This window comes from Hyla sarda, chromosome 11, assembly GCF_029499605.1.
Source record: "Hyla sarda isolate aHylSar1 chromosome 11, aHylSar1.hap1, whole genome shotgun sequence".
In the NCBI taxonomy this organism is placed as follows: Eukaryota; Metazoa; Chordata; class Amphibia; order Anura; family Hylidae; genus Hyla; species Hyla sarda.
The window spans coordinates 677,772-705,448 of record NC_079199.1 but is presented as its reverse complement, the minus strand read 5'-3'; the positions used below and the strand labels follow the sequence as shown (position 1 = coordinate 705,448).

General features: G+C 42.8%; 1 protein-coding gene across 1 annotated transcript; it reads left to right on the top strand.

The window, feature by feature from the left end:
* Positions 1 to 575: 575 nt before the first annotated feature.
* On the top strand, positions 576 to 20,123 carry DIO2 (iodothyronine deiodinase 2). The gene is made up of 2 exons (XM_056546714.1): positions 576 to 1,331; positions 18,000 to 20,123. Exons 1-2 carry the CDS (start codon positions 1,110 to 1,112, stop codon positions 18,549 to 18,551), a joined length of 774 nt encoding a protein of 257 aa, XP_056402689.1. The 5' UTR covers positions 576 to 1,109; the 3' UTR covers positions 18,552 to 20,123.
* Positions 20,124 to 27,677: the final 7,554 nt, after the last annotated feature.

The following is a 27,677-nucleotide window of genomic DNA, read 5'->3' as shown; positions in this document are numbered from 1 at the left end:
ACTTTATCTTTACACTGGAGGAGACAAAATGATAGGCAAAAACAAATGTGTGTGTCTTATTCCTGATCTCACACTCTCAGGTGCCACAGACATCAATGCAGGTTCACTGTATCTTCAATCAACAGGTTACCTATTACAATCTAGATTCTGGTGTGATTTCTTTTGATACAGAACAAAACCAAGGCACCTTCTGAAAAAAAAGCAGGGGATTTCTGCTGATAGTACTTTATGTAAAGTGAGGGGCAGGGAATATGCAGGAAGGATTGGATTAGTGATCAGCCTGTGCTCCAGCTGTGTTACCCGTGGAGTGGAGCACACGATACAGTTGGCAGGTATACGAGTGTTCAAGGTGCACAGTTCAGGAGTTCTGACGGACACATAGATAAATCTCTTCAGGCTCTGGTCATCAGGTAGTAGCATGCCAGACTGCCTGAGAAGTTGTGAGAAGCTAGGAGATGGATGAAGGGAGGAGTTAGTTTTATCCTCTCCTTTAATAACAAAGTCCCGCCCTGCAAAGTTTTTTTGAGCGGCTCTATTCCTATTCAGAGCATCCCCAGCCAAACTAATGCCCTCTCCTACCCTGACGTCAAAGAACAGATCACAGGCAAGATTAGGGTTTTTCATTTCTCTTATTGCAGCAATTAGCCTGGGACTGTATAAAAAGGGCTACACAGAAAGGGGAGGGAGCCAGAGGGGAAATCTGGGGACAAAAAGAGATAGCTGAGAGACACAGAGACAGAGAGAGAGGCAGAGGGAGCCAGAGGTAGTGGGGGAGAAAGAGCACTTCAGATTATTCCGGCTGGAGGAAAAAAAAACCTGGTCCTTCAAACTTCCCAAACTTTTTTTTAATTCACAAGCAATGACAGGGACCAGCTGAAGTTAAGCAGCAGCTGCCTGACGCTCCTCTGTAAGTACAGCAGTAGTGCAGACACCTGTTTAGCACAGTACAACTTCCCAGTTGCAACCAATTTCATTCATAGTAAAAGACAACAATTACAAAGGATCATCAGTGAAGGCTCTTATCCTGTCTGCACCAGCTGAATGAAGAAAGCAACTAGACAGGGGCATCTTTGAGGGCAGAGGTAGTAGGCACCAGGCTGGTGGTAGCGATGGGTCTGCTGAGTGTAGACCTGCTGATCACTCTGCAGATCCTGCCCGGGTTTGTGTCTAACTGTCTGTTCTTGGCTCTGTACGACTCTGTTGTGTTGGTAAAACACGTGCTCCTGCAACTCAACCGCTCCAAATCCAGCCAGAGTCAATGGCGCCGGATGCTCACCCCAGAAGGTCTGCGCTGTGTTTGGAACAGCTTCCTATTGGATGCCTACAAGCAGGTATGACTGCCGCCACTTTTAAAGGCAACGTTCATTTACAGCTAACCCCAGGTTTTCGTCTGTGAGTTTTGAGCTGGTGTATAGAGAATGTCAGGAGACTTCATGTCTGGAACATGTAGTTATTGATTAATAATTATGAGAGATAATTTATAGACGGGTTTGTTTTGAAAGTTTTTATTGTTATGTTGTTCATACTGATTTACAAGAAGAGATAGTTTCACAGTTTAGTGACCTGAGAGCTTTAGGATGATCTAATCGAAAGGTAAATGTTTTGAGTTTTTTATGCACATTAATCCTTCTCCTGGGACAATGTTGCCACAACCATGTGAACCTATTGCCCTGGTATGAATCTGTAGGGATTGTACATTCCTCAGGCTATTAAGCGTAACATGCAGATCATTGCGCCTCTGGGAATGTGCTGTTTATATAATATAACAGATGATGTTACCCTATAACCATACCAGAGCTCAAAGGCTTCTTATCTCTTTTTTCGGTGCCTGAGCTCGGTCAGTTCTGTACACTTTCTGCTGATCTGTTCATGGCTCCCGCTGTCATGTAAACCTCAGCAGAGGCAGCACCATGTGGGTCTAGTGTTTCTAAACACTAAAGACAATGAGCTGCACTGCAATCGCTGGAAAGTGTTGCTGAAGTCTTGACTTGGGAAATGCACACAGTGTGAGCAGTACAAAGCAGCTGGGGCCACGTTTTGGCACTCGTCAAACGTGTCGTTCACAGGTTAAAAGGATTTTCTGCATAATAAGTAGCTAGAAAAATGAGCAATTCTTAGATATTCCATTGTGGGAGCTAATACTACTTATTAAGAGGTGCTGAAAATTGTACTGATAACCGCTTCTTGCTGGATCCTGGTGTTAATCTTGAAGGTTAAAGGTCTAGGGAGTTGTGAGCTGATATCAACAATAATCCTTTTGCCTATATCACCTGTAGCTGGCACCAGGGGCATAAAGTCTCAATACTGCCCTCTGCTGGTAGCACACATGCTTGGCCAATCATTCCTGAAAAGACTGGAGCATTATACAAGGAATTTCATTGCCCCAGAACATGTCTGTCCTATTATAATTATAATAATAGAGCAGCAGCAGGACGGTTCCTAGACGACTGGTGAATCTCATGGTGCAGACAAGTAACTGCATTACAGGAAGGTAAACGTATGCAGGATACTAATCTAACACCCTTTAAGACAGGATTAGACAACCTCCAGGAGTAAATTCGCTGGTGGGGTCTCATTTTTGGTCTTGTTTGTTTATTATGAACTTTTATGTAACATCATACTGGCTACTATAGTTAGTTTGCTCCTTGAGCTAGTGAATGACAAATACAGAAAGATCAGTGAAAAACAATAAACTCATGTCGAATAGACAATAAAGCAGCCTGTGTGTATAATACAAGTTATATAGAGCAGCAAGCCTATATAATGCTGGTGATATAAAGCAGCCAGTGTGTATAATACAAGTTATATAGAGAAGCAAGTCTATATAATGCTGGTGATATAAAGCAGCCGATGTGTATAATGCAAGTGATATGCAGCAGCAAGTCTGTATAATGCAGGTAATGGTATAAAGCAGCGGTCTATATAATAATGTTTATATAGAGCAGCCGGTCTGTATAATGCAGGAAATATTATAAAAAGAAGGTGATCTAGAGCAGCCGGTCTGTATAATGCAGGAAATATTATAAAAAGAAGGTGATCTAGAGCAGCCAGTCTGTGTAATGCAGGTAATATTATAAAAAGAAGGTGATCTAGAGCAGCCAGTCTGTGTAATGCAGGTAATATTATAAAAAGAAGGTGATCTAGAGAAGCCAGTCTGTATAATGCAGGTAATATTATAAAAAGAAGGTGATCTAGAGCAGCCGGTCTGTATAATGCAGGTAATATTATAAAAAGAAGGTGATCTAGAGAAGCCAGTCTGTATAATGCAGGTAATATTATAAAAAGAAGGTGATCTAGAGCAGCCAGTCTGTGTAATGCAGGTAATATTATAAAAAGAAGGTGATCTAGAGAAGCCAGTCTGTGTAATGCAGGTAATGGTATAAAGCAGCGGTCTATATAATAATGTTTATATAGAGCATCCGGTCTGTATAATGCAGGAAATATTATAAAAAGAAGGTGATCTAGAGCAGCCAGTCTGTGTAATGCAGGTAATATTATAAAAAGAAGGTGATCTAGAGCAGCCGGTCTGTATAATGCAGGTAATATTATAAAAAGAAGGTGATCTAGAGCCGCCAGTCTGTATAATGCAGGTAATATTATAAAAAGAAGGTGATCTAGAGCAGCCGGTCTGTATAATGCAGGTAATATTATAAAAAGAAGGTGTTCTAGAGCAGCCAGTCTGTGTAATGCAGGTAATATTATAAAAAGAAGGTGATCTAGAGCAGCCAGTCTGTGTAATGCAGGTAATATTATAAAAAGAAGGTGATCTAGAGCAGCCAGTCTGTGTAATGCAGGTAATATTATAAAAAGAAGGTGATCTAGAGAAGCCAGTCTGTGTAATGCAGGTAATATTATAAAAAGAAGGTGATCTAGAGCCGCCAGTCTGTATAATGCAGGTAATATTATAAAAAGAAGGTGATCTAGAGCAGCCGGTCTGTATAATGCAGGTAATATTATAAAAAGAAGGTGATCTAGAGAAGCCAGTCTGTATAATGCAGGTAATATTATAAAAAAGAAGGTGATCTAGAGCAGCCAGTCTGTATAATGCAGGTAATATTATAAAAAGGAGATCTAGAGCAGCCGGTCTGTATAATGCAGGTAATATTATAAAAAGAAGGTGATCTAGAGCAGCCGGTCTGTGTAATGCAGGTAATATTATAAAAAGAAGGTGATCTAGAGCAGCCAGTCTGTATAATGCAGGTAATATTATAAAAAGAAGGTGATCTAGAGCAGCCGGTCTGTGTAATGCAGGTAATATTATAAAAAGAAGGTGATCTAGAGCAGCCAGTCTGTATAATGCAGGTAATATTATAAAAAGAAGGTGATCTAGAGCAGCCAGTCTGTGTAATGCAGGTAATATTATAAAAAGAAGGTGATCTAGAGCAGCCAGTCTGTATAATGCAGGTAATATTATAAAAAGAAGGTGATCTAGAGAAGCCAGTCTGTGTAATGCAGGTAATATTATAAAAAGAAGGTGATCTAGAGCAGCCAGTCTGTATAATGCAGGTAATATTATAAAAAGAAGGTGATCTAGAGCAGCCAGTCTGTGTAATGCAGGTCATATATGATACAAAGCCTCTGGGAACACCATTGGCCACTTGTTATTCCTTCATTTCCCACCCCTGCAACATATTTGTTGAATATTTAGGTTGACCGTTACATCAGTAATCATCTCTACATGTCTCTGGTGCATACTGTAAAGTTCTCAGGAAAGTTCCCTTTTATACCGTCGGACTTCTGGCGTCCGTCTCTCCGAGTCCTATCGCGCAGCTGAGCTGTACAACGTGTGCCAAAGAGGCTTTATTAGACTGCATGCCTCTCACTGGCACACACACAGCTCATTCAATCAGAGACCATGCGCAGAGTGTCCGGTGAAACACCACGGAGGTGGAGGATTAATATTGCAAACTGATCTGGCATAAAACACATGCCAACGTCATAGGTCTCCAACCCATGCTGCGATGCCACGCGTGGGAGGCTTGCGTTGTTATGTAGAGCTGTTGAGCGCACCTACTGGTAGAAAAAGACGGTGCAGCTTTTAGTTATTTTCCTTGAGTAACCTGGAAGAGGAAGGATAAATAGATAATGCATTTTACCACGCCAAGTCTAATGCTTGCCACTCTGGAATCTGTGATTTCTATATTATTTTTTTCTTGTAGTTTACTTTAAATTTTTTTTACCACATTATTGCTGAATAAGGGAAAATAACATATGACCATAACTTGGTGCAAATGCAATGGGTGGAGGTGCAAGTTTTTTTCTCCCCCTTTAAGTTCATTTTTCTCGTGTTCTCCAGTAATCTCTTGGCATTCATTAACGGGTGAGATCCAGAGTTTTCTCCAGGGAATGACTAAAACCATGGTGAACCAGCCAGCTGTACAAGAGTTTCCCTTGGGCAGATCCGTCTGCTTTGCATTATTGCTGAATGTGTGTGCAAAGCAAAAAAAAAAAAAAAGCCCAAGACTTCTATGCAAAAAAAAAAAAAAAAAAGAAGGCTAAATGCCCGGCTGATAAAGAGAACATGTGGCTCGGTGTCTAAGCTTGGGAACACACTGTTACCAGAGAGCTGTTTTGAGTTTGGTTTCCGTTCTGTTATAGATGCAAAGGAACCAGCAGCTTGGCACTTGTAGAACATATTTATAAATCTCAGAGAAATTATACAGGTGTTTTTCTGGTACAGAGGAAATATTTCCAGTTCATTCTGTGGTCTCTGAACAAACACCAGTAGCTCCAGGTTATGATCACCACTCCAGTTTAGACTTTCTTGGTCGCTGCCTGGAAATTTAGATTGCCAACAGTATGGAATATACATTAATCAACTAAAGGAAAAAAAAGATATATAAAAAGGCACAAGACTTCTAGGCACCCAGCGAGTCAACACTGACGACACGGAAGACACGAACAAAGGGTCATCCAAGACTGGGACGAGAAGCATAAATGACTTAAAAGCTGCTGAAGTCAATGAGAAGAAACCTCAGCTCTCTGGCAGTACAAGACTGGTTACTGTACAGGGCTGTGAAACTTGGAGCGCTACTTGAAAGAAAGAAAACTTTTGGCTTCACTTCTCTATGCCTCAAAGTCAATTGTCTTTTAAGTGAAAGAACAGCAGTTATGGAAAAAGTTTAGTCAGCCTATTTTCTCTTAAAGAAACACATACCACCATTAATTTGGTTCACGATCTCCCAGCTGACAATGGTATAAATGGCAGAGCTGTTGGGATCCACTAAAATTGTAACAACTGGAGTTTAGAGGAGAAAAAAAAAAAAAAAATTTTCTCAGGCAGACTATCGCACATAGACCACATTCAGGTCAATGAGATCCGTCAGGACCCAGTGGATTCTTTTGTGCTCTGACCCGTTGGGGTTGTCCAGCACATAAAAACCAAAAAAAAAATGAAGGGACCCAGAGCGGAATAAAGCACAACGGCAATGTAAACATAGCCTTAGATCAATAAAAATGGATGAGTATAAAATATTTTCCACTACCTATTCCAATTTGCTGTTCACATTCACATTATGCATAAATCAGACCAGTCAATGAGTGATAAATTCTTTCATATTTGTCTCTGCCTATTAGAATCCTGCAAAAAAATTAATAAATACAAAAGTATGATCCAAGCCTTCCCAGTTCAATTATTACAAAGTAGGCGTTATTACACATTTGCTGCAGTTGCAAAGCAATGATCAATAGGACATTAATTGCAGGAAGAAATTTAAAAACTGACGAGAAGAGGGTCTGCCGTATAATACTAAGTGGTGTCCTAGACGTTAAGCCAAATACAATCACAGGGATGTGGAATTCCTATTGCCCGACACCCGGGACATGCAGTTCCAGGCGCCGGGCAGGTGAATTTTTCCAGCCCTTAGCCCGGCTTCGGGCAAGCAGGGCCAGACCTGACAAGCATGGCGGCACTCAGCAGTCTGTATGGAGCGGGCTCCCGGCTCCTGCCCGCTCCATACATTGCAGCCCCCGGCTGTTCTCAGTAGCCGGGGGCAGCCACTGATAGCCAGCATGCGGCGATCGCCGCGGCTGGCTATTAACTCTTTAGATCGCCGCTGTCAAAGGCATCTAAAGGGACATGTGAATGTTCCCTGGTGGGCCAGTGGGGTGGATCACCCCCAGCAGCGTGATCGCGGGTGGGGGGCGGATTGGGGGGAATGGGATCCACTATTAAGGAAGCTGGAGGGCTTGACTCTGCTTCCCTGGTGTCTGTGACTCGGTCATTGATAGAGCCTAGTTCAGCCAGGCTCTATCAATGGATCGCATAGCGCACAGATCAATAATAGAACTCTTTTGATCTGTATGAGGAATCTAATGATTCCTCCTAAAAGTCTAATAAAGTGTTAAAAAAGAAGAAAAAAAGTTTTAATAAAAGTTTAAAAGACACACATTAACCCCTTCCATGTTAAAAGTTCAAATCGCCCCCTTTTCCTATATGAAAACATGTAAACATAATAAAAATAAACATATTTAGTATCACTGCGTGGGTAATTGTACAAACTATTAAAATATAACATTATGTATCCCATACGGTAAATGACGTAAATGTAAAAAAAATAATAATAATACCAAACCACAGAATTGCAATTTTTATAAACTCCCAGGAAAAAAGCAATTAAAAAGTCCGATCAATACCAAAATGTTACCGATACAAAAAACAGGTTATGTCGCATGGTATGCGGGGGGAAAGAAACATTAATAAATAAAGCTACATGGGTAAAAAATGGCAATTAAAAAATGTAGAAAAAGTTCTGAATTTTTTTTAAATTATTAAAATAGGACGGAAACTATGCAAATCTGGTATTGCTGCAATCAGGTCGGTCTAAAGTATCAAAAGCAACATGTTTGCTCAACCACAAGGCTTTTTTGTAGAATGTTATTGAAAAATTAAAAGGTATCATTATAGTAGGTAGTTATGGCTATTATAAGGTGAGGAGGAAACAATTAGTGTAAGAGAGAAAATTGGTCCGGACAAGTGGATCGTCATGAGGGACAAGTAGAATTTGCTCTGTTTTAGTCCCGTGGACAAGTAGTTTATAAAATTTCCACACCCCTGAATCAGGATACAGGAAAACATTGCATAAGCAGGAAAAAATGAGCATGAAATGGTGAGTGCCAATGGCTTTGGTGTTTACGATACCGTAAAATTTTAAGTGCTTTTCTCACAAAAGTTTTCCAAAGCCCGTGTGAAGCGTGAGAACAGAGCGTCGCTCACAAGCCAAGAAAGAAGAGTCAGATGGAAATGGTTTGGCCATGCTCTGAGGTCAGAAAGCGAGCAGCTGATGACTGAGTCACACTGGACAGAGCTGGGAGTTCATCCATTAACCCAGGACCTGGGGAGCTGTTACATCAGTCAAACCCTCAAAAGAGTGGGAAAGAGAACTAAAAAGAGTCATCATCCAAGAAAAAAAAAAAAAAAAAAAACAACCGAGCGTCTGCACTTTCCATGTAGACCTGTGACCAATGATAATCAAACAAGGAAATAAAATAAAGATAAATGACTGGGTTTGTAGTCCTGCTGCCATACGTTGAACCTGCTCTGCAAAGGACATAGCTTATACTAAGGTCATGTGAGAAACATAAACATAACAATAGGAAAGCACAGAACAAATCAATGACGCTCTTCAAAAAGATAGATCTGACTGTATAACAACAGATGGGTAAAACAGATGTCTACACGGATGCACTGTAAATAAATGCAGCCTGTTGGACTTCAGATAAAGACACATGCTGAACAGGCCAGAAACAGCAACAACTCTACAGTGTGGTCCAGGGTTCAAACCACAGGACTGAGGACTCACACACACATGTACATTCATCATACATATTCTTTATATGTAAACATGACTATTCTTGCCATGACTACCCACAAGTTTTTGTAAATTCAATTGCCTCCCAGAAGTGAATTTTTCCACTTCAGACCTTGCAACCATTTAAAAAAGTTGATTTCCCTATAAAACTCATTACTAACAAAGTAATTCTACAACTTCTAGCAAATAAGGCCCTTAGTTTATATATATAGTTACAACTGGAGGAGCTTGGTTGTATGTAGAGGTTACCACAATATGGATAATGGGGGAGATTTATCAAAACCTGTCCAGAGGAAACGTTGCCCAGTTGCCCATAGCAACCTATCAGATCGCTTCTTTCATTTTTCACAGGCATTGTTAAAAATGAAAGAAGCGATCTGATTGGTTGCTATGGGCAACTAGGCAACCTTTTCTTTGCACAGGTTTTGATAAATCTCCCCCAATGTACCTTGGAACTGATCTAGAAGACCATCGTACCTCCTCCAACTCTTTTGAAGATAATATAAGACAAAACACATTTTTCAAGATCCAGTAAGGATTAACACTGACACTTTGGGTCCAACAGCTGCCCTCAAAGATAAAATAACAGCCCAGAAATGTCGGATATAAGTGACCAACTCTACCATAAAGGCCAGACTTTGTTTCCAGATGACGCTATCTGACAACGCTCTTATCCAAAATGCTCAGTTCATTGGACCTTGAGCTGAGAATCAAGAAATTGAGGCCTATCCGAGGTGGCAAGCCCTGCCTCCATGCTTATTATTAAAGAGGTATCCAGGCAAAATTAAAAAAATTATGTTGCTGGCCATACTTATCTGGGTGTGAGAAACCAGCCATACTTACCTTGGTCCTCTGCTGTTCACTGTTTCTTCTGGATTGGAGAGTTGGAGCAGGACCTAAGGTTACTGGCTGAGTGGGAAGCTCCTGTTCTGACTCCAACTCGGAAGCCAGAAAAAACAGTGCACAGCGGGGAACAAGTATGGCTTGATTGTCCTTTTTTTATTTTATTTAACATAATGCGCAGCAACATAATTTTTGTTTTATTTTTATAGAAATGTGCCTGTGTGGGGGACTTGAGATTAAGAGCAGGGGTAGAATCCCACCACATGCTTCAGACAAGTAACTGGCATCTGTACTAGTTGAAGAGTGACAGAAAATCGACATACAAGTTACGTTCAAATGTTAGAATTTCCATACAGAATTCCGCAGCTTGAAATTCCACTGCAGCAGAGTCCTGTTGAATCAAATGGGATTCTGATTTGCTGTGCACACGGCAGAATTTCTGTGCCAGAGGTTTCCTCCATGGAATTTCCAACTTCGATGTCTGCAGAAAGAATGAACCTGTTCATTCTTTCTGCGGACTCCACACGGAATGCACAGGCCTGTAATTCCAGCGCCCGCAGTCACCGGAGTGTCCACATGAAAGTTTCCGTGCAGACATTCAGAGGTCTGTTACTATGCAGAATGTTACTATGTTGATCCCTGATAAAATTTCTAGCTTGTTATTAGGTCACCCCCTCATTTGTGGTTTTCTCAAACTAAATAAGGCTAATTTAGATAACCCTTCTGGGTGCTGTAGTCCACCCATTCATTTTGCTACTCTGGTTACCTGGTTGAACCCACTTCAGCCCTATTACTTTTTCTTGTGTCCATAATATGTCCATTGTTTATACCAGTGATGTGTAAAGTGGTAGAAACAACATACTCATCTATGCCCCTTATTATGATCATATTGGTTTTGTCATCAGATGTGTCACCTATGTCCGATACTGGTTGTTAGTTAAGTTTACAGTCAACTATAATTCTTAAATACTCTTTCATGTCAGTGTTATCCGGTGTTTACCCCTTTAGTGTGTAATTCCAGCATAGATTTTCCCTTCCCATGTGCTCTACATTTATCAGTGGTGCCTTCATCTCCTCCACCGTCTGACCTTGTGCTGGAACGGGGAGAAGCCAGGTGCACAGGCATATTTAAGGGGCTTGTCTTCCTTACTAATGATGTGAATTTATTAGCAGATATTTCTGGCTTGATTTCAGTAATAAATATTAACCTATTGTGTGACAGAAGCTTTTCTGTCACTATAAGCCCTTGCACCCATTCTCATATCACAGGCTGGAAACCTAATCTCATGTGGGATGGAATATAATTCTCTACAGTACATTACATCTTTCTTTAGGTTTAGTAGGTGGTAATGAAGTATGTCCAGCAGCTCCAGTTCCAATGTCACAAAGCATAGCTCAGTTTTTGAACCAAATTTCACACGTTACATCCACATATAACCACCTCACTACTTACATTGCATTGCTCTTGCGCTACATCATGTCTAGATTCAGTCACACTCAGAGCTGCATTCTGAATTCTGCTGGTTAACAGTTTCAAATGACTACCGTATTTTTCGCCGTATAAGACGCACGTTTTCTTCCCCAAAACTGGGGGGGGGGAATGGGGGAGTTGTTGCGTCTTATACGGCGAATACACACCTATCGCTGCGGTCCCTGCGGCCATCAACGGCCTGGGACCCGCAGCTAATACAGGACATCACCGATCGCGGTGATGCCATGTATTAACCCTTTAGACGCGGCGATCAAAGCTGACCGCCGCGTCTGAAGCGAAAGTGACACTAACCGGGCTGTTCGTGACCGCCAGGGTGAAATCGCGGCGTCCTGAACAGCTTACACGACACCGGGAGGGACCTTACCTGCCTCCTCGGTGTCTGCTCCGTGCCGGGATCACCTGCATGGCCGGCGATCTCCTTCGACGTCATCACGTCGTCGCGCACGCCGTCCCGTCATCCAATAGGAACGGCGTGCCTAGCGACGTGATGACGGCGATGGAGAGTGTGGATCCCGGGGAAGAAGACGTCCGGAGCGTCGGGGACACCACGGGGACGCAGCGACAGCGATGGAGCGACATCCAGGGCAGCAGTGACGGGTCCGGAGCGGCGGGGACACTTGAGTATTACCTCCTATACCAGTGGTCTTCAACCTGCGGACCTCCAGATGTTGCAAAACTACAACTCCCAGCATGCCCGGACAGCCGTTGGCTGTCCGGGCATGCTGGGAGTTGTAGTTTTGCAACATCTGGAGGTCCGCAGGTTGAAGATCACTGTTGGGTTCAGAATCTTTTTTTTCTAGATTTTGCACCTTTAAAATTGGGTGCGTCTTATAGGGCGAAAAATACGGTATATATATTTTATAGATTTCAAGCTCTCTGCTAAGCTGTGAAAATACTTTTGTTCAAAAGTGAAAACTTTGTTTTTCTGTAAATATTGTGTAATATCACTGCAGGCTATGCTTTCTATGACCCATGGCCTTTCTCTTCTAGTTGCTGGGAACATAAAGTAGATAGCCATTGTTAACAGTTATCAAACCATCTGTTAGTCTCATACTTACCTAGGTTTCAAAGAAATACAATGACTTGAAGGCTATATAACTTCATAAAGACCTGCATATTTTCACGCTTTGCCATAGAATTCACTAAGAGGTGATGTTTTAACAAGGTCATACATATTTGATAAATGTTGGTAAAACATATGTACTCCATATTGGTAATTAAAGTTGTTGACATTCGCCAAACAAGATCAAAGGCCCAAAGTGAAGGGTGTACAATGTGTCTAGGGACGTTCTCCAAATGTTGTTTGTCCCCTTAAGGACCAGGCCCATTTTGGCCTTAAGGACCAGACCAATCTTATTTTTGCATTTTCGTTTTTTCCTCCTCGCCTTCTAAAAATCATAACTCTCTTCTATTTCCATCCACAGACCCATGTGAGGGCTTGTTTTTTGCGTCACCAATTGTACTTTGTAACTACATCACTTATTTTACCACAAAATGTACGGCGCAACCAAACAAATATTATTTATGTGGGAAAATTTAAAAGAAAACCACAATTTAGCAAATTTTGGAAGGTTTCAGTTTTCAGTATTATCGGTGATCTTCTGCTCTGATCTGCTCGATCTCCGACCAGAGCAGAAGACCCGGGAGACAGCCGGAGCCAGGTGAGGGGACCTTCGGCTGCCATGCTGGATGATCAGATCCCCGCGGCAGCACAGCGGGCGACCCCATCATCCATTCAAAGTACCGCACTGCCGCAGATGCCATAATCTGTATTGATCACGGCATCTGAGGGGTTAACGGCGGACATCCACGTGATCGCGGATGTCCACCGTTACCGGCGGGTCCCTGGCTGATGATAGCAGCCGGAACCTGCCGTGCATGATGCGAGCACCGGTCCAGTGCTTGCGGTCATGGCGGCACGTAAATGTACGTCATGGTGTGTTAAGTACCACGGCACCATGACGTACATTTACGTCCATTGTCGTTAAGGGGTTAAAACAAAAATACTAAATTGGAAAAGAGAAAGAGAAAGGGGAGCTCCCTTGTGTAGATTCCTGACTGGTTTGAAACCACACCACCACACCTATGTGGTATACTCACCTTCTAGAGTTGCGCTATAAATAGGCACAAAGCTACGGTAGGCGTAATCAAAAATCAAGCTGCTGCACTCTGCCCCAATCCAATGACATACAGAAGTAGAGAAATATAGCGAATATATGAGGTAGGGATAAGACTCCTTTGGAAGGCACTGCTGCATAACCAGTATATACATGACCACAGGACAAATTGACTTTATACGTAACAACGCATTTTGGATCAGTCATGTGCCTTCATCAGGTACACCAGAATAAAAAGGCTACATTTCCTCAGCACTTGAAAGCAGAGAAAACTTTAGTTGGTTGTCAGCAGCTGTAGACAACATAAAGCTCTGTGGACCTGAGGAAGGCACGAACCTGTGCCGAAACTTGTTGCCCCGTTGTTACGTTTAAATGATTTTGATTTGTCCTGTACAACATCTGTGGTCATGTATATAAAAATTATGCAGCAGCGCCTCCCAAGACCCTCTTTACCTTGTATATTTGTTCCAAACAAAGATCATGCCTAGATAAAATATTTTTTTTTCATCCGAATATAGGCTGACTTTTTTATACGTTAAAAGGTCTGACATCATTAAATTGACAACATTAAATTTCACTTGTATAATGTTCACTATGGCTGCAATAATTTACTTTCATCATCTTTAATTTAAAGAGTATAGGCACATTCTAAAAAGGAATTAAAATAACCTAAAAGCTACAAATCAGCAAATAGAACAGCAAAAAAGATTAAAGCTCAACCCTTAACCCCTTAAAGTGGTACTACCGTGGGTACTTTATTATTATTTTTTTTAAATCAACTGGTGCCAGAAAGTTTAATAGATTTGTAAATTACTTCTATTAAAAAATCTTAATGCTGCCAGTATTTATTAGCGGCTGTATACTAAAGAGGAAATATTTATCTTTTTGGATTTCTCTTATGTCACGACCACAGTGCTCTCTGCTGACCTCTGCTGTTCATTTTAGGAACTGTTCAGAGCAGGAGAAAATCCACATAGCAAACATATGCTGCTCTGGACAGTTCCTAAACTGGACAGCAGAGGTCAGCAGAGAGCACTGTGGTCGTGACATAAGAGAAATCCAAAAAGATAAACATTTCCTCTGTAGTATACAGCCCCTAACAAGTACTGGAAGGATTAAGATTTTTTTAATAGAAGTAATTTACAAATCTGTTTAACTTTCAGACACCAGTTGATAAAAAAAAAAGAAAGTTTTCCACGGTAATACCCCTTTAAGGACTCAGCCCATTTTCACCTTTAAGGGGGTACTCTGCCCCTATACATCTTATCTCCTATCCAAAGAATAGGGGATAAGATGTCTTATCGCCGGACCCCCGGGATCTCCGCTGCCGCACCCCTCTGTTATTACTGCACAATGCATAATGACGGGCGATACAGGGGCCGGAGCATCTTGACGTCACGTCTCCGACCCCTCAGCCGTCCCTTAATGCAAGTCTATGGGAGGGGTCGTGACGAATACCACGCCCACTCCCATAGACTTGTATTGAGGGTCGGGCCTTGACATCACGGAGGGGGGGGGGGGGGCGGAGCCGTGATGTTACGATGCTCTGACCCCTGTATTGCTCGTAATTACGCAAGAGCGAGTTTGCTCTGTGCAGTAATGACAGAGAGGATCTGCAGCCGAGGTCTCGGGGGTCCCCACCAGCGGGACCCCCGCAATCAGACATCTTATCCCGTATCCTTTGGATAGGAGATAAGATGTCTAGGGGCAGAGTATCCCTTTAAGGACTCAAATCAATTTTCATTTTTGCACTTTAGTTTTTTCCTCTAAGTTTTTTCCTCCAATTTTCAATTTTGCACCTACAGAGCCACATAAGGGTTTATTTTTGCGGTAACAATTGCACTTTGTAATGACATTACTTATTTTATAACAATCTGTGGCGAAACAAAAAAAATTATTTGTAGGATGAAATAAAATGAAAACGCCATTTTGCAACCTTTGGGGGCTTGTTTCTATGCAGTACACTTTTCATTAAAAAAATTACACCTTATCTTTGTTCTGTAGGTCCATACGGTCACAAGGATACCCAATTTATATAGGTTCTATTTTATTTAAACTTAAATCCTAAATACATGCACCAAAATTAGTATGTTTAAAATTGTCATCTTCTGACCCCTATAACTTTTTTATTCTTCCCGCATACGGGGCTATATGAGGGCTAATTTTTTTTGCGCCGTGGTCTATAGTTTTTATCAGTAACATTTTTGTTTTCATGGGACTTTTTGATAGTTTTTTATTAATATTTTTATGGTATATGAGGTGACCAAAAATGCAGTTTTGAACTTTGGTAATTTTTTACGTGTATGCCACTGACTGTGCGGTTTAGCTAGCCTTATATTTTAATAGTTCGGACATTTACGCACACGATTATTTTTATTACATTATATGATTAAAAAATGGGAAAAGGGGGGGTGATTTAAACTTTTAATAGGGAAGCGGTTAATTAACTTTTATTCACTTTTTTTTTAGCCCCCATAGGGGGCTACAACATGGAATTCTGATTGCATATATCGATCAATGCTATGCCATAGCATAGCACTGATCAGTGTTCTCGGCACTCAGCTGTTCTAGCCTGCTGAGCAGGCTTGGAGCAGCAGATCGCCGATCGGATGACGAGGAGGCAGGTGAGGACCCTCCTGTCGTCCAGTAAGCTGATCGGGACATCGCAATTATGTCGCGATAGTCCCAATCAGCTCCGCTGAGCTGCCGGGATGCTTTTGGTTTAGTTTTAGCCGCCGCAATCAACTTTGATCGCGTTAAGGGTTAAGGCCGGGCATCGGCCCGATCGGCTGTGCCCGGCATTAACCCTTGGTCCTGGCTGCTGATAGCAGTCAGGACCCACGGGGGTTTAAAGCGGTCTCTGGTCGCGAGAACGGTTAAAAAGGTTTTTCGGCCCTTGGACATCTTATCCCCTGTCCAAAGGATAGGGGATAAGATGTCTGATGGCGGGGGTCCCGCCACTGGGGACCCTGCAATCTCTCCTGCAGTACCCCTGTTTCTCAGCTGCAGAGCGAGTATCACTCTGTGGCTGATGACGGGCAATGCAGGAAACGGACTGTCGTGATGTTATGGCTCCGCCCCCTTGTGACGTCACGCCTCACCCTCTCAATGCAAATCTATGAGAGGAGGTGTTCCCTGCATCACCGGTCATCAGCCACAGAGGGATCCTTGCTCTGTACAGATGAGAAACAGGGGTGCTGCAGGAGAGATCTCGGAGGTCCCCAGCAGCGGGAACCCCGCAATCAGACATCTTATCCCCTATCCTAGCGGATAAAATGTCTAGAGGTAGAGTACCCCTTTAAACCCCGTTAAGGGGACCAGGGCGTACAGGTATGCCGAGTTCTTAAGGATTTGGGGACGGGGGAGAGGGCGTTCGTGTACGCCCTGTGTCCCCAAAGTGTTAAACAGTATAAATATTCAGTGGAATAGAAAAATGTAGACGTATACATAGTTCTCTGTACCTACCACCTACTTAACACGTGCCCTGTCATATCTGTGATCCTTATTGTCTATCTGCAAGTGGGAACAAGAATTGTAAAATATTAATAAACTCATCAGCAGTTTCAACAAATCTGACCCCAGCCGTGATATACAGAAGAGCTGGTGCCAAGTACAAGAAACACATTATCTACAGCTAATAATAAAATCCTGAAGGACATATAAAAACTGCTTTACTACCAGTGCAAACTCTATAATATTGCGTCACAACCAGGTGAGACCCTAATGTCTGTTATACAATCAGCCTGCAGCCCACTAACATGCATACTAAAAGTAAAGCAAGAGGATAAACATTTCTCACATCTCACCAGGTAGTGGTCACAAATAGAAGAAAACAGACCATTCATAATGGCACAGACCTCTCTTTAGTCCGTGTTCACATTTCTCAAGTGCTCTACCTTTGATAGGTGCATCAGCATACTGACAGAATAGGCTGTCAACACAGAGTCATGACTTTGTTCGGTTCACATCTGACTATACACTTTTCTTTTTTCTTTGTGGAACTTAAAGGGGTACTCCAACCCGAAGACATCTTACCCCCCTATCCAAAGGATAGGGGATAAGATGCCTGACCGCGGGCGTCCCGCGCTGCGAGCTCACAAACTGCCAGGTGCCGACCACGGGGCCGGAGTATTGTGACGTCCCGACTCCGCCCCACGTGTGACGTCAGCTCAAAGAGGTGGGTGCTGAATGCAAGATTGCGGGGGTCTCCAGCGGTCAGATATCTTATCCCCTATCCTTTGGATAAGAGGTCTTAGGGCCGGAGTACCCCTGTAAAAGCAATGTACCCTGCAAATTACAGTATACACTTGGAAATAGACCGAATGTAGGCACAAACAAACTATGTTCAGTCCACTGGAATGAATGGGACTGATGTATACAATGAACATATGGCAAATGTAAATGTACCCTTACATATATTTCATCTAATAGACACCTTCTTTGAATAGTGCCCATGGGTGCTACAACACACCCAGCAATTTTCTTTATGGTGTTTGCTTTCAAGCCAAGGAGATTCTTTACTTGGCATAAAGAATGTACCTTGCAGGAGACTGTGCACTATATATATATATTATATATATAAGATGGCTGTGCACTATTTAAGAAGTGGTGAAACATGTTGAGAGATGGCAGTATGATGATTGCAGAGTTTCACCACCAAAACAGTAAATGCAAATGAAGTATGTTTTGTATTAACCATACATTTTATTAATTCTTCTCACTTCTCTCACCCTATAGGTAAAGTTAGGTGAAGATGCACCAAACTCCAATGTCATCCAAGTATCCAGCAAGAAAACAAGTAGCACATCAGTCAAACAAGGGACACCATGTAGCCTTCTTGACTTTGCCAGCTCTGAGCGCCCTCTGGTTGTCAATTTTGGTTCAGCAACCTGACCCCCCTTCATAACCCAGCTGCCAGCCTTCAGCAAGATGGTGGAGGAGTTTTCTAATGTAGCCGACTTCCTTTTGGTTTACATTGATGAGGCTCATCCCTCAGACGGCTGGGCTGCTCCTGGAGTGGGCTCCTACGAAGTAAAGAAACACAAAAACCAAGAAGACCGATGTGCTGCAGCTAACAAACTCCGGGAGAATTACTCCCTCCCCCCACAGTGCCAGGTGGTGGCAGACTGCATGGACAATAATGCCAACACTGCCTACGGTGTTTCCTTTGAAAGGGTGTGCATCGTACAAAGACAAAAAATTGTATACCTTGGGGGAAAAGGACCTTTCTTTTATAACCTCCAAGAAGTGCGGAAGTGGCTGGAACAGACATTTGGAAAGAGAGTGTGAACTGATAAAATGACATGGCTGGGCTCAGAGAAATCACTCCTGAGGACACACCAGTGTACAGTTGTCGTGGAACATTTGTTGACACTATGATATGGACATTTGACTTTGGAAATGAACACATGAAAACAACCGAACTACAAAAGTTCACTGCAAAAAAGTCCCAATCCAGATGTGTGATGCTATCCTCAATGTGACCCGAATCTTTGGCAGACCTCAAACCGCTGTTCCCTCTCCTCTACAACAATACACAGCAGTATAGGCAGAACATAGGAAGGCAGGGGTGTGGTAAAAGCTGCACAGTCAAGGAGCTCACAAGAAAATTAAAAGCAAGAAGGGAAAGTCAGAAATCAAACAAACCCCACATCTGACAGCTGTTGTAGAGCCCAGTGGCCTTTCCTTGTTCCTGGAAACATTTCTGCAAAGAAGTGACATCAAGGAAAGAGGGAGAAGCAGCACAACACCTCCTAGTATTTATTACTGAAAATCCAATGTTTCACTCATCAGGTTTAGCTAATTTTTGTCTTTTTTAACATAATTTATTGTGTTATCACAAGTCTGCGGTATCCACAAATGACACAGTTACCTCAACAAGGGGACAGCTGCATCAAAACTGATGTAACCTGCTCTCCCAGGAGCAATGATCTGCACGCTCCACACTGGTAGGAATTTTTTTTCGTTCACGGATGGTGGGAGTCTCAATAACTTAACGCATGGAACCCTTAGGTATACAACCATAAATATGCCTCCTATGTCCTCTGATCCCCACAAGATGACATTTCCGGCACCAATTACACACCAGCTTTAGGCGACATTCTGACAGGTGATGTTGAGAATAAACACTAATGCTACACTAATGGTCTGGGATGGTCCTGAGGGCTTGCACGGCACAAGGGGCTGAGAGGATCTCAAGGGCCCCGGCTCATATATGTAAAATCACGTCAGACGACAATACAGAAGCTAACATTAAAAGGGCTCCAGTTCTGTACTGTATCAACGGTTAGGCTACAATGCCAAAAGCAACTAATATATATCCACCTCTGTAAGCTTTCATTTATACGCCATTTAAACTCCATAGACGCTTTACAGTAACTGACCCCATAGAGCATTTTATTAAAAAGTAGGGACGATCTTTTCTTGTGGTGTTATTGCCACGGCTGGATGTGCCATTGTGAGGGACATCTAGAGATTCTTGAAAAAGACCCTGGATTGTTTGTGCAAATCATCAGATGTAGAACGACTGCTCAGATCCAAATCCAGCTGAAGATTAAAGTCTCCAGGTTGTCTTAACAAACAACAAGAATAAGTAGATGTGCTACCCAAATTACACGGACACTAAAGTCACAGCTCACAGAGTCGGTCACTCGTGTACTACAATATAATAGTTATTCCTTTATTTATATAGCTCTAACATATTCCACAGAGCTGTACAGAGCGTCACCAATTACAGTGGTCCCTCAACATATGATGGTAATCCGTTCCAAATGGACCATCGTTTGTTGCAACCATCGCATGTTGAGGGATCCGTGCAATGTAAAGTATAGGACAGTGGTCTACAACCTGCGGACCTCCAGATGTTGCAAAAGTACAACACCCAGCATGCTCGGACAGCCAACGGCTGTCCGGGCATGCTGGGTGTTGTAGTTTTGCAACATCTGGAGGTCCACAGGTTGAAGACCACTGGTATTGGAGGTTATACTCACGTGTCCCCGCCGCTCCGGAACGTCACCGCTGCAATGGATGTCGCCCTCCATCGCTGTCGCCGCGTCCCCGACGCTCCGGCAAAGCCTCTGCTTCCCCGGCATCCGCGCTCTGCATCGCCATCACGTCGCTACGCACGCCGCTCCTATTGGATGACGGGACGGCGTGCGCAGCGACGTGAGGACGTTGATGGAGAGCGCCGACGATGCAGGGGATCCCGAAGAGGACGCGCCGGAGCCCCGAGGACAGGTAAGTGATCGTCAGCGGACCACACGGGGCACCGTAAACGGCTATCCGGTGGCAGCTGAAGCAGTCTGCGCTGTCAGATAGCAGTTTATGCGATGGCCCCGACATACAAAAGCATCGTATGTTGATGCTGCCTTCAACATGCGATTGCCTCAGAGTGATCGTATGCTGAAATGATCGTATGTCGGGGGCATCGTAGATCGAGGGGTCACTGTAGTAGACCAGAAAAAGTTCTAAAACTAGCAATATGGTCAAAGTGAATTTAAAATAAATTATAGCCCTAGCCCCCCCCCCATTATGACAAACAGATTTAAAAAGCTCATCCCTGCCATTAAGAACATTAGGAGCATAGAAGGGTTGTAATACTAAAACGTAAGATCAGAGGATGTAATGGAATTCTCAGCTCACCCTCCAGGGCCCCAGGCGCACGGACTGTGCGAGGCAGCACCACTTAGCAAAACAAAAAAACTTGATGTCCAGCGCCAAGGTTCGGGCAAAACAGATTCTTTAATGCTTAAAATGCCATAGCAGGGGTCATAAGGTGACGCGTTTCAGGTGCATTAGCACCCTTAATCGTACATAAAATAAAACCACATTTGTCTATAACCATGTCATTTCCTCTATATATACCTAGACAAATGTGGTTTTATTTTATGTACGATTAAGGGTGCTAACGCACCTGAAACGCGTCACCTTATTACCCCTGCTATGGCATTTTAGGCATTAAAGAATCTGTTTTGCACGAACCTTGGCGCTGGACATCAAGTTTTTTTGTAAAACGTAAGATGGATGATAAATGGGATTTCACTACATTTTTCTTAAATATAGAGAACTAAAGTAAATCATAGAGCAATGAGCATCTAAAGGGGGTCCATTAACTCCCTCAAGTCATTAAGATGCCGAGGGAAGTATCGGAGTATTATCATAAATACCTCAGCCATTCATGCGGCCACTGAAAGGGTAGGAAAAAGGCTGCCAATGAGCAAACCGTGACCGATCAGAGACGGGAGTGACCTCACATGTATACGTGCCAGGCACTCAACTCCAGGCTGTGCACATTTTCCTGCAGAACCCAGTCCTCCTTTTGCAGGGACCCCCCGTAAGGCTTTCCTGCTCATCATTCCAGATTACAGAACATGAAGGTGTGAATGTTATACGGGACTGATAACAGCGCCATGCTGCCTCATTCTATGTGACTACTGCAGATCATTGTAACTTGTGCATTTACTGTACAAGAACCTCAGTGTATACAGTTTCCATCCAGGGATATAGCTTCTGTGTTTTTTTGTTGTTTTGTGCTGCCTCTTCAGCCTGGCGACACCAGCAGTTTCTGACATACCGTACTATATATATATATATATATATATATATATATATGTTCTGTATTGTCTTAATGCAGCATATCTAACATGTCAGCGCTTTATTCACAAATCTGACTGCTCCACTATTTCATCTCTTCAAACCAATACAGCAGGGATTTCATTCCTTGCCCACGGGTAGACAGTGGGGTCGCCAGCGAAAAAACATAGAAACCTAGTTTTATTTGTGCGGGACTGGAAGAAATCAATTCTACTTTGTGAAATCGAGGAGCATGCTCGCATGATGTATTTTGTTTCTTACAATTTTATAAAACTTCTAGATGTCACTTGAACCTGTTATGCTGTGATTACCAAAAGTGTCTTGATACTTAGCAAAGAGTTTAGGCTGCGGCCTCCAGCAGAGGTGAAGTCAGCGCCAACACAGCACTCATATGTTTTCCTCACGTTCAGGCTGACGTTTACCTATTTGACCTATGTGCATTTTATATCTTTTTTTATAATTATCCAATTTAATAGAAAACTTTTCTACTTTGCTCCTTATCTTCTATTTTATATAAGGCACCAGCAAACGGCCATTGGCAAGCAGGGGCCATGACACTGGCTTCATTGCACAGATCTCCTCCTCTGCCAGCCTAGATGTTACCATAAACGTATACAGGGAAATGGAATATGAATGATGAGCCAAATGTGACCCGAGAGGTGAGGAGACTCACTGGTGGGGGTGGCTATGATGTGGGTATGAAGGGAACCATTGAAAGAGACAAGCTCTCTGTTGGTGCCTGGATGGAGTCACATCATTGCTGCACTCGGCAGATGCCTTCATACTCACCTCCAGATTGGGTGGCTTCTTCACTCATGTTCTCCACAATTGCCATAAAGACTACCAGAACCCACACTCTTCACAGTATGGTGCTTAAACAAGTATCAGTTAGCCAATGTTTTACTTGTATTTTAATAAAAAAAGAATTGTGAAAAGCAGATTGGTTGTGTTTAATTTGCACATTTACAATACACAGAGATGTCTACCTCAAGGAGCTACCTGTAAAGAAGACGACTTTACAGGTCAACCAAGAAGCTGAAGTTTTAAATTACAGATCTGCACCCTCAAAAGAAAAGAAAAAAAAGATGCAGTAGATGAGGTGCAGTTCTTTCAAAAACATTCACAGTTTTGCTTCAGATCCTCAGCTAGAATCTAAAAAGATTCATTTAAAACTGCAAAATTGTAGCAAGTTGGGTTAAGAGCACATGTTTTCTTGCCATATAGCACTCAGCAGGTAGTGCACCTCAACTACTACGTCTGAATACACCATTCGTGTTGGAGGTGTCCTAAATCTTCCTAACAAAGGTGAATTCTATAATTACACCACAATCTCTAAACAAGCTCCTTAAAACTAGTGAGCCTGGCTTTAAACAATGCATCATTTTCCCCTTGATTGTACATTTAGATATTTTACCATGCACCTGAAAACACAAAAACATGAAAAAAATATATATATATATACACCAAGTGAACCCAGACTAAAGAACACTGACAAATTGTGGGGTTGATTTATTAACCTTCAGTGATCCCTTAAAGGAATACTGTCAGCCAGTTCACCCACACTAAACCCAATACACTGGGTGAACAGGAGTCCATACAGGGGTCACTTACTTTTTTCATCCACTGGCTGCCAAGTTATGCCCCCGTAAAGTTCCTTTCTTTGGTCTATGACTCTCGCTTTCAAGGCGGGGCCCCTGCCGGCTGCCTGCCTCCCGCACTGAAGTTTCTAAGCCCGCCCCTATTGTTTGCATATTCATTATCTTCAACTCCACACCCTAGTGATGCGGAGTCGCATGTCTCCTGAGCGCAGCGCTCCGTCTACAGAGAATATGCGCATGAAGATTTTACCCAGCTGCTGGATGCTGTGAATGGAACTGACGCACGCGCAGAGCGAGAATAGTACGCAGAGCTCTCTCAGGATGGAAGAGCTGGGTAAAATCTTTATGCGCATGCGCTCTGCAGACAGAGTGCTGCGCTCAGGAGACATGTGACTCCACGTCATTAGGACGTGGAGTTGTGCAAACAACGGGGACAGGCTTAGAAACTTCAGTGGGGGCCCCACTCATAGACTGAAGAAAGGAATCTTACAGGGGCATAACTCAACGGCCAGTGGACGAAAAAAAGTAAGTGACCCCTGTATGGAACTCCTATTCACACACGGTTTAGTGTGGGTGAACTGGCTGACAGTTTTCCTTTAAGATACAATGGCCTCAGGTTACAATAGGTGAATACATACATTGCTGTTCCACGGTCCATTGTAACTTGAAACCAAATTCAACATACAATGTCAGAAACAGATTGGAACCTTGGCTCGTGTGAATGGCTGAAAGATCCGGCCAGTTCTAATGGGCATTTCACTGCTAAAACCCCAGCATTATTGAAGTGAATCAATGATTTTCTGTCTAGTAGCGCCTCCCTACAGAATAATGTGGTACTGTACTGCTCATTATCTGCACCAGGACTAGGTGAAGGTGGCTCCATATAGTATCTCCGGTACACTGTATGTACTGTACAGAACCTGAAGAGGCTCTTGCCCACTATGTATAAAGTCATGCGAAGCATTAGAGATCTCTATAAAGGACTTGCTTTATCTGTATTAGTTATCTCGTCATCCCTCTTTAATTCTCATTTTTCTTATTTTTTTGGATGACATTTTGGAGACTTTGGAATCAATTAGCAATTTTTTACAGAGTTACGTTCTCAAAATTCTATAGACGTCCCAAAATCAATTAACTGGTTGCCGACACAGGACGAGCCGGCTCATTCTAATCAGCAGGTACTTGGACAATTAAAGCTAAATTGTCACAGCATGTAAACACGCTGTGACAGTGAAGTGATATAGACAGCTGATCATCTCAGACATCGGTCACGGGACTCCCTGCGGCTGCCCCCGCCCCCCATCGCTGTGATTGGTCACTCAATCCAGATTGACCAATCACAGCAAAGACAGTTGAAAAAAAAACTGCCTTGCACCGCTCCAGTCTGTGAGGATATCAGAGCTGTGTAAGCTCTGGTACAGTAAGACATCACACATATCCCCAAAGACCACTATAACCCCCCATACCCATCCTAGTGATCCTGTCTTTGTAACATTAGTTGTCTTAGACAGCTGATTGTCCCCATGCAGTGATTTCTGCAAACTGTGGGCCTCCTTAAGTTGCTGAACTACAACTCCCAGCATGTCCAGAAAGCTGTTGGCTGTCAGAACATGCTGGGATTTGTAGTTATGCAACATCCAAGACCACTGGTTTAAGTGACACATTTTTTGTACTGCTGTGGTGGTCTAAGTCAGTGGTCTCCAAAGTGCGGCCCTCCAGATGTTGCAAAACTACAAATCCCAGCATGCCCGAACAGCCAACAGCTGGACACCACTGACCTGCGATCCATCAGTGCTTACTTCTGCCTGCTCCCATCTTTTTTGCGATGCAGGTTTTTTTTTTTCCACAGTTTTTGGGGCCATTTGCAGTCTGTGCCACCAGGGACTGTTCTGCGCTGTGTGGCCGGACCGTACCCCATGTGCAGATTGCTCTGGTTGCTGTTTTCCTAGGGGTGTTTGTAGTCTGAGCACACAGTGCAGAACAGTCACAGGTGGCACAGACCACAAATGCCCACAAAAGTGCAAAAAAAAAAAAGCCTACATCCCCAAAAAGTGCTGATCAACTAAACCACTGATCAGCAATCAGGGCAATCTGCACACACAGTATGTCTGGCCACACAGCGCAAAACGCCATTTTGTAAATTTTGGGGGCTTCCGTTTCTACGTAGTACATTTTTCGGTAAAAATGACACCTTATCTTTATTCTGTAGGTCCATACAATTAAAATGATCCCCTACTTATATAGGTTTGATTTTGTCGCACTTCTGTAAAAAATCATAACTACATGCAGGAAAATGTATACGTTTAAAATTGTCATCTTCTTACCCCTATAACTTTTTTTATTTTTCCGTGTATGGGGCGGTATGAGGGCTCATTTTTTGCGCCGTGATCTGAAGTTTTTAGCGGTACCATTTTTGTATTGATTGGACTTTTTGATCGCTTTTTATTCATTTTTTCATGATATAAAAAGTGACCAAAAATACGTTATTTTGGAATTTGATTTTTTTTTTGCGCGTACGCCATTGACCGTGCGATTTAATTAATGATAAATTTTTATAGTTCAGACATTTACGCACGCGGCGATACCATATATGTTTATATTTATTTACATGGTTTTTTTTTTTTATGGGAAAAGGGGGGTGATTTGAACTTTTATTAACCCCTTAAGGACCAAGGACGTATGAGCACGTCCTTGGTCCCGCTCCCGTGATATAACGCGGGTTCCCACGGTGACCCCGCATCATATCACGGCGGGCCCGGCGTCATAGTGAAGCCGGGACCCGGCGCTAATAGCGTGCGGCACTGATCGCGGTGCCGCGCGCTATTAACCCTTTAGCCTCGCGCTCAAAGCTGAGCCACGCGGCTAAAGGTGAAAGTAAAAAGTGCCGGTTAGCTCAGGGAGCTGTTTGGGATCGCCGCGGTGAAATCACGGCATCCCGAACAGCTGTACTACAAGAGGAAGGTCTCTTACCTTCCTTCCTGCAGTCCGATCGCCGATTGAATGCTCAAGCCTGGATCTCAGGGTTGAAGCAATCAATCGCCGAAAACACTGATCACTGCATCCCTATGGAGATGCATTGAACAGTGTTAAAGAGCAGTAAATGCAATGTTATAGCCCCCTATGGGGGCTATAATATTGGAAAAGAAAAGTGCAAAAAAATCATTAACCCTTTGAATTATCCCTTCCCCTAATAAAAGTTTGAATCACCCGGCATTTCGAATTATTATAAAAAGAACAGTGTAAATAAAAACAAAAATAAACATGTGGTATCACCGCGTGCGGAAATGTCCGAATTAAAAAAATATATACCGCTAATTAAACTGCACGGTCAACTGCGTACGCGCAAAAATATTCCAAAGTCCAAAATAGCGTATTTTTGGTCTTTTTTTATATCATGAAAAGATGAATAAACAGCGATCAAAAAGTCAGATCAATACAAAAACTTCAGATCACAGCGCAAAAAATGGGGCCCTGAACACAGAAAAAAAGTTATAGGGGTCAGAAGATGACAATTTTAAACGTATAAATTTTCCTGCATGTAGTTATGATTTATTTCTGAAGTAATACAAAATCAAACCTATATAAGTAGGGGATCATTTTAATCGTATGGACCTAGAGAATAAAGATAAGTTGTCTTTTTTACTGAAAAATGTACTACGTAGAAACGGAAGCCCCCAAAAGTTTCAAAACGGCTGTATTTTTTCAATTTTGTCAAACAATTATTTTTTTCCCGTTTCGCCGTAGATTTTTGGGTAAAATGACTGATATCATCACAAAGTAAAATTGGTGGCGCAAAAAATAAGCCATAATACAGATTTTTAGGTGCAAAATTTTAAGAGTTATGATTTTTTAAAGGTAAGGAGGAAAAAACGAAAGAGCAAAAACCGAAAAACGCCCGATCCTTAAGGGGTTAAGGAAAGGGTTAAATCACATGTATTAACTTTTTTTTTTGCAGTGTTATAGCTCCCATAGGGACCTATAACACTGCATACACTGATCTTATACCCTGTTCACAGCAAAGCCATAGCTTTGCAGTGATCAGGGTTATCGGTGGTCGATTGCTCAAGCCTGAATCTCAGACTTGGAGCAATCAATCGCCGAGGGGACACGCCGGAGGCAGGTAAAGGGACCTCCGCTCGTGTCCCAGCTGATCGGGACACCGCATTTTCACTGCGTTGGTCTCGATCAGCCCCGCTGAGCAGCCGGGCAGCTTTCACTTTCGGTT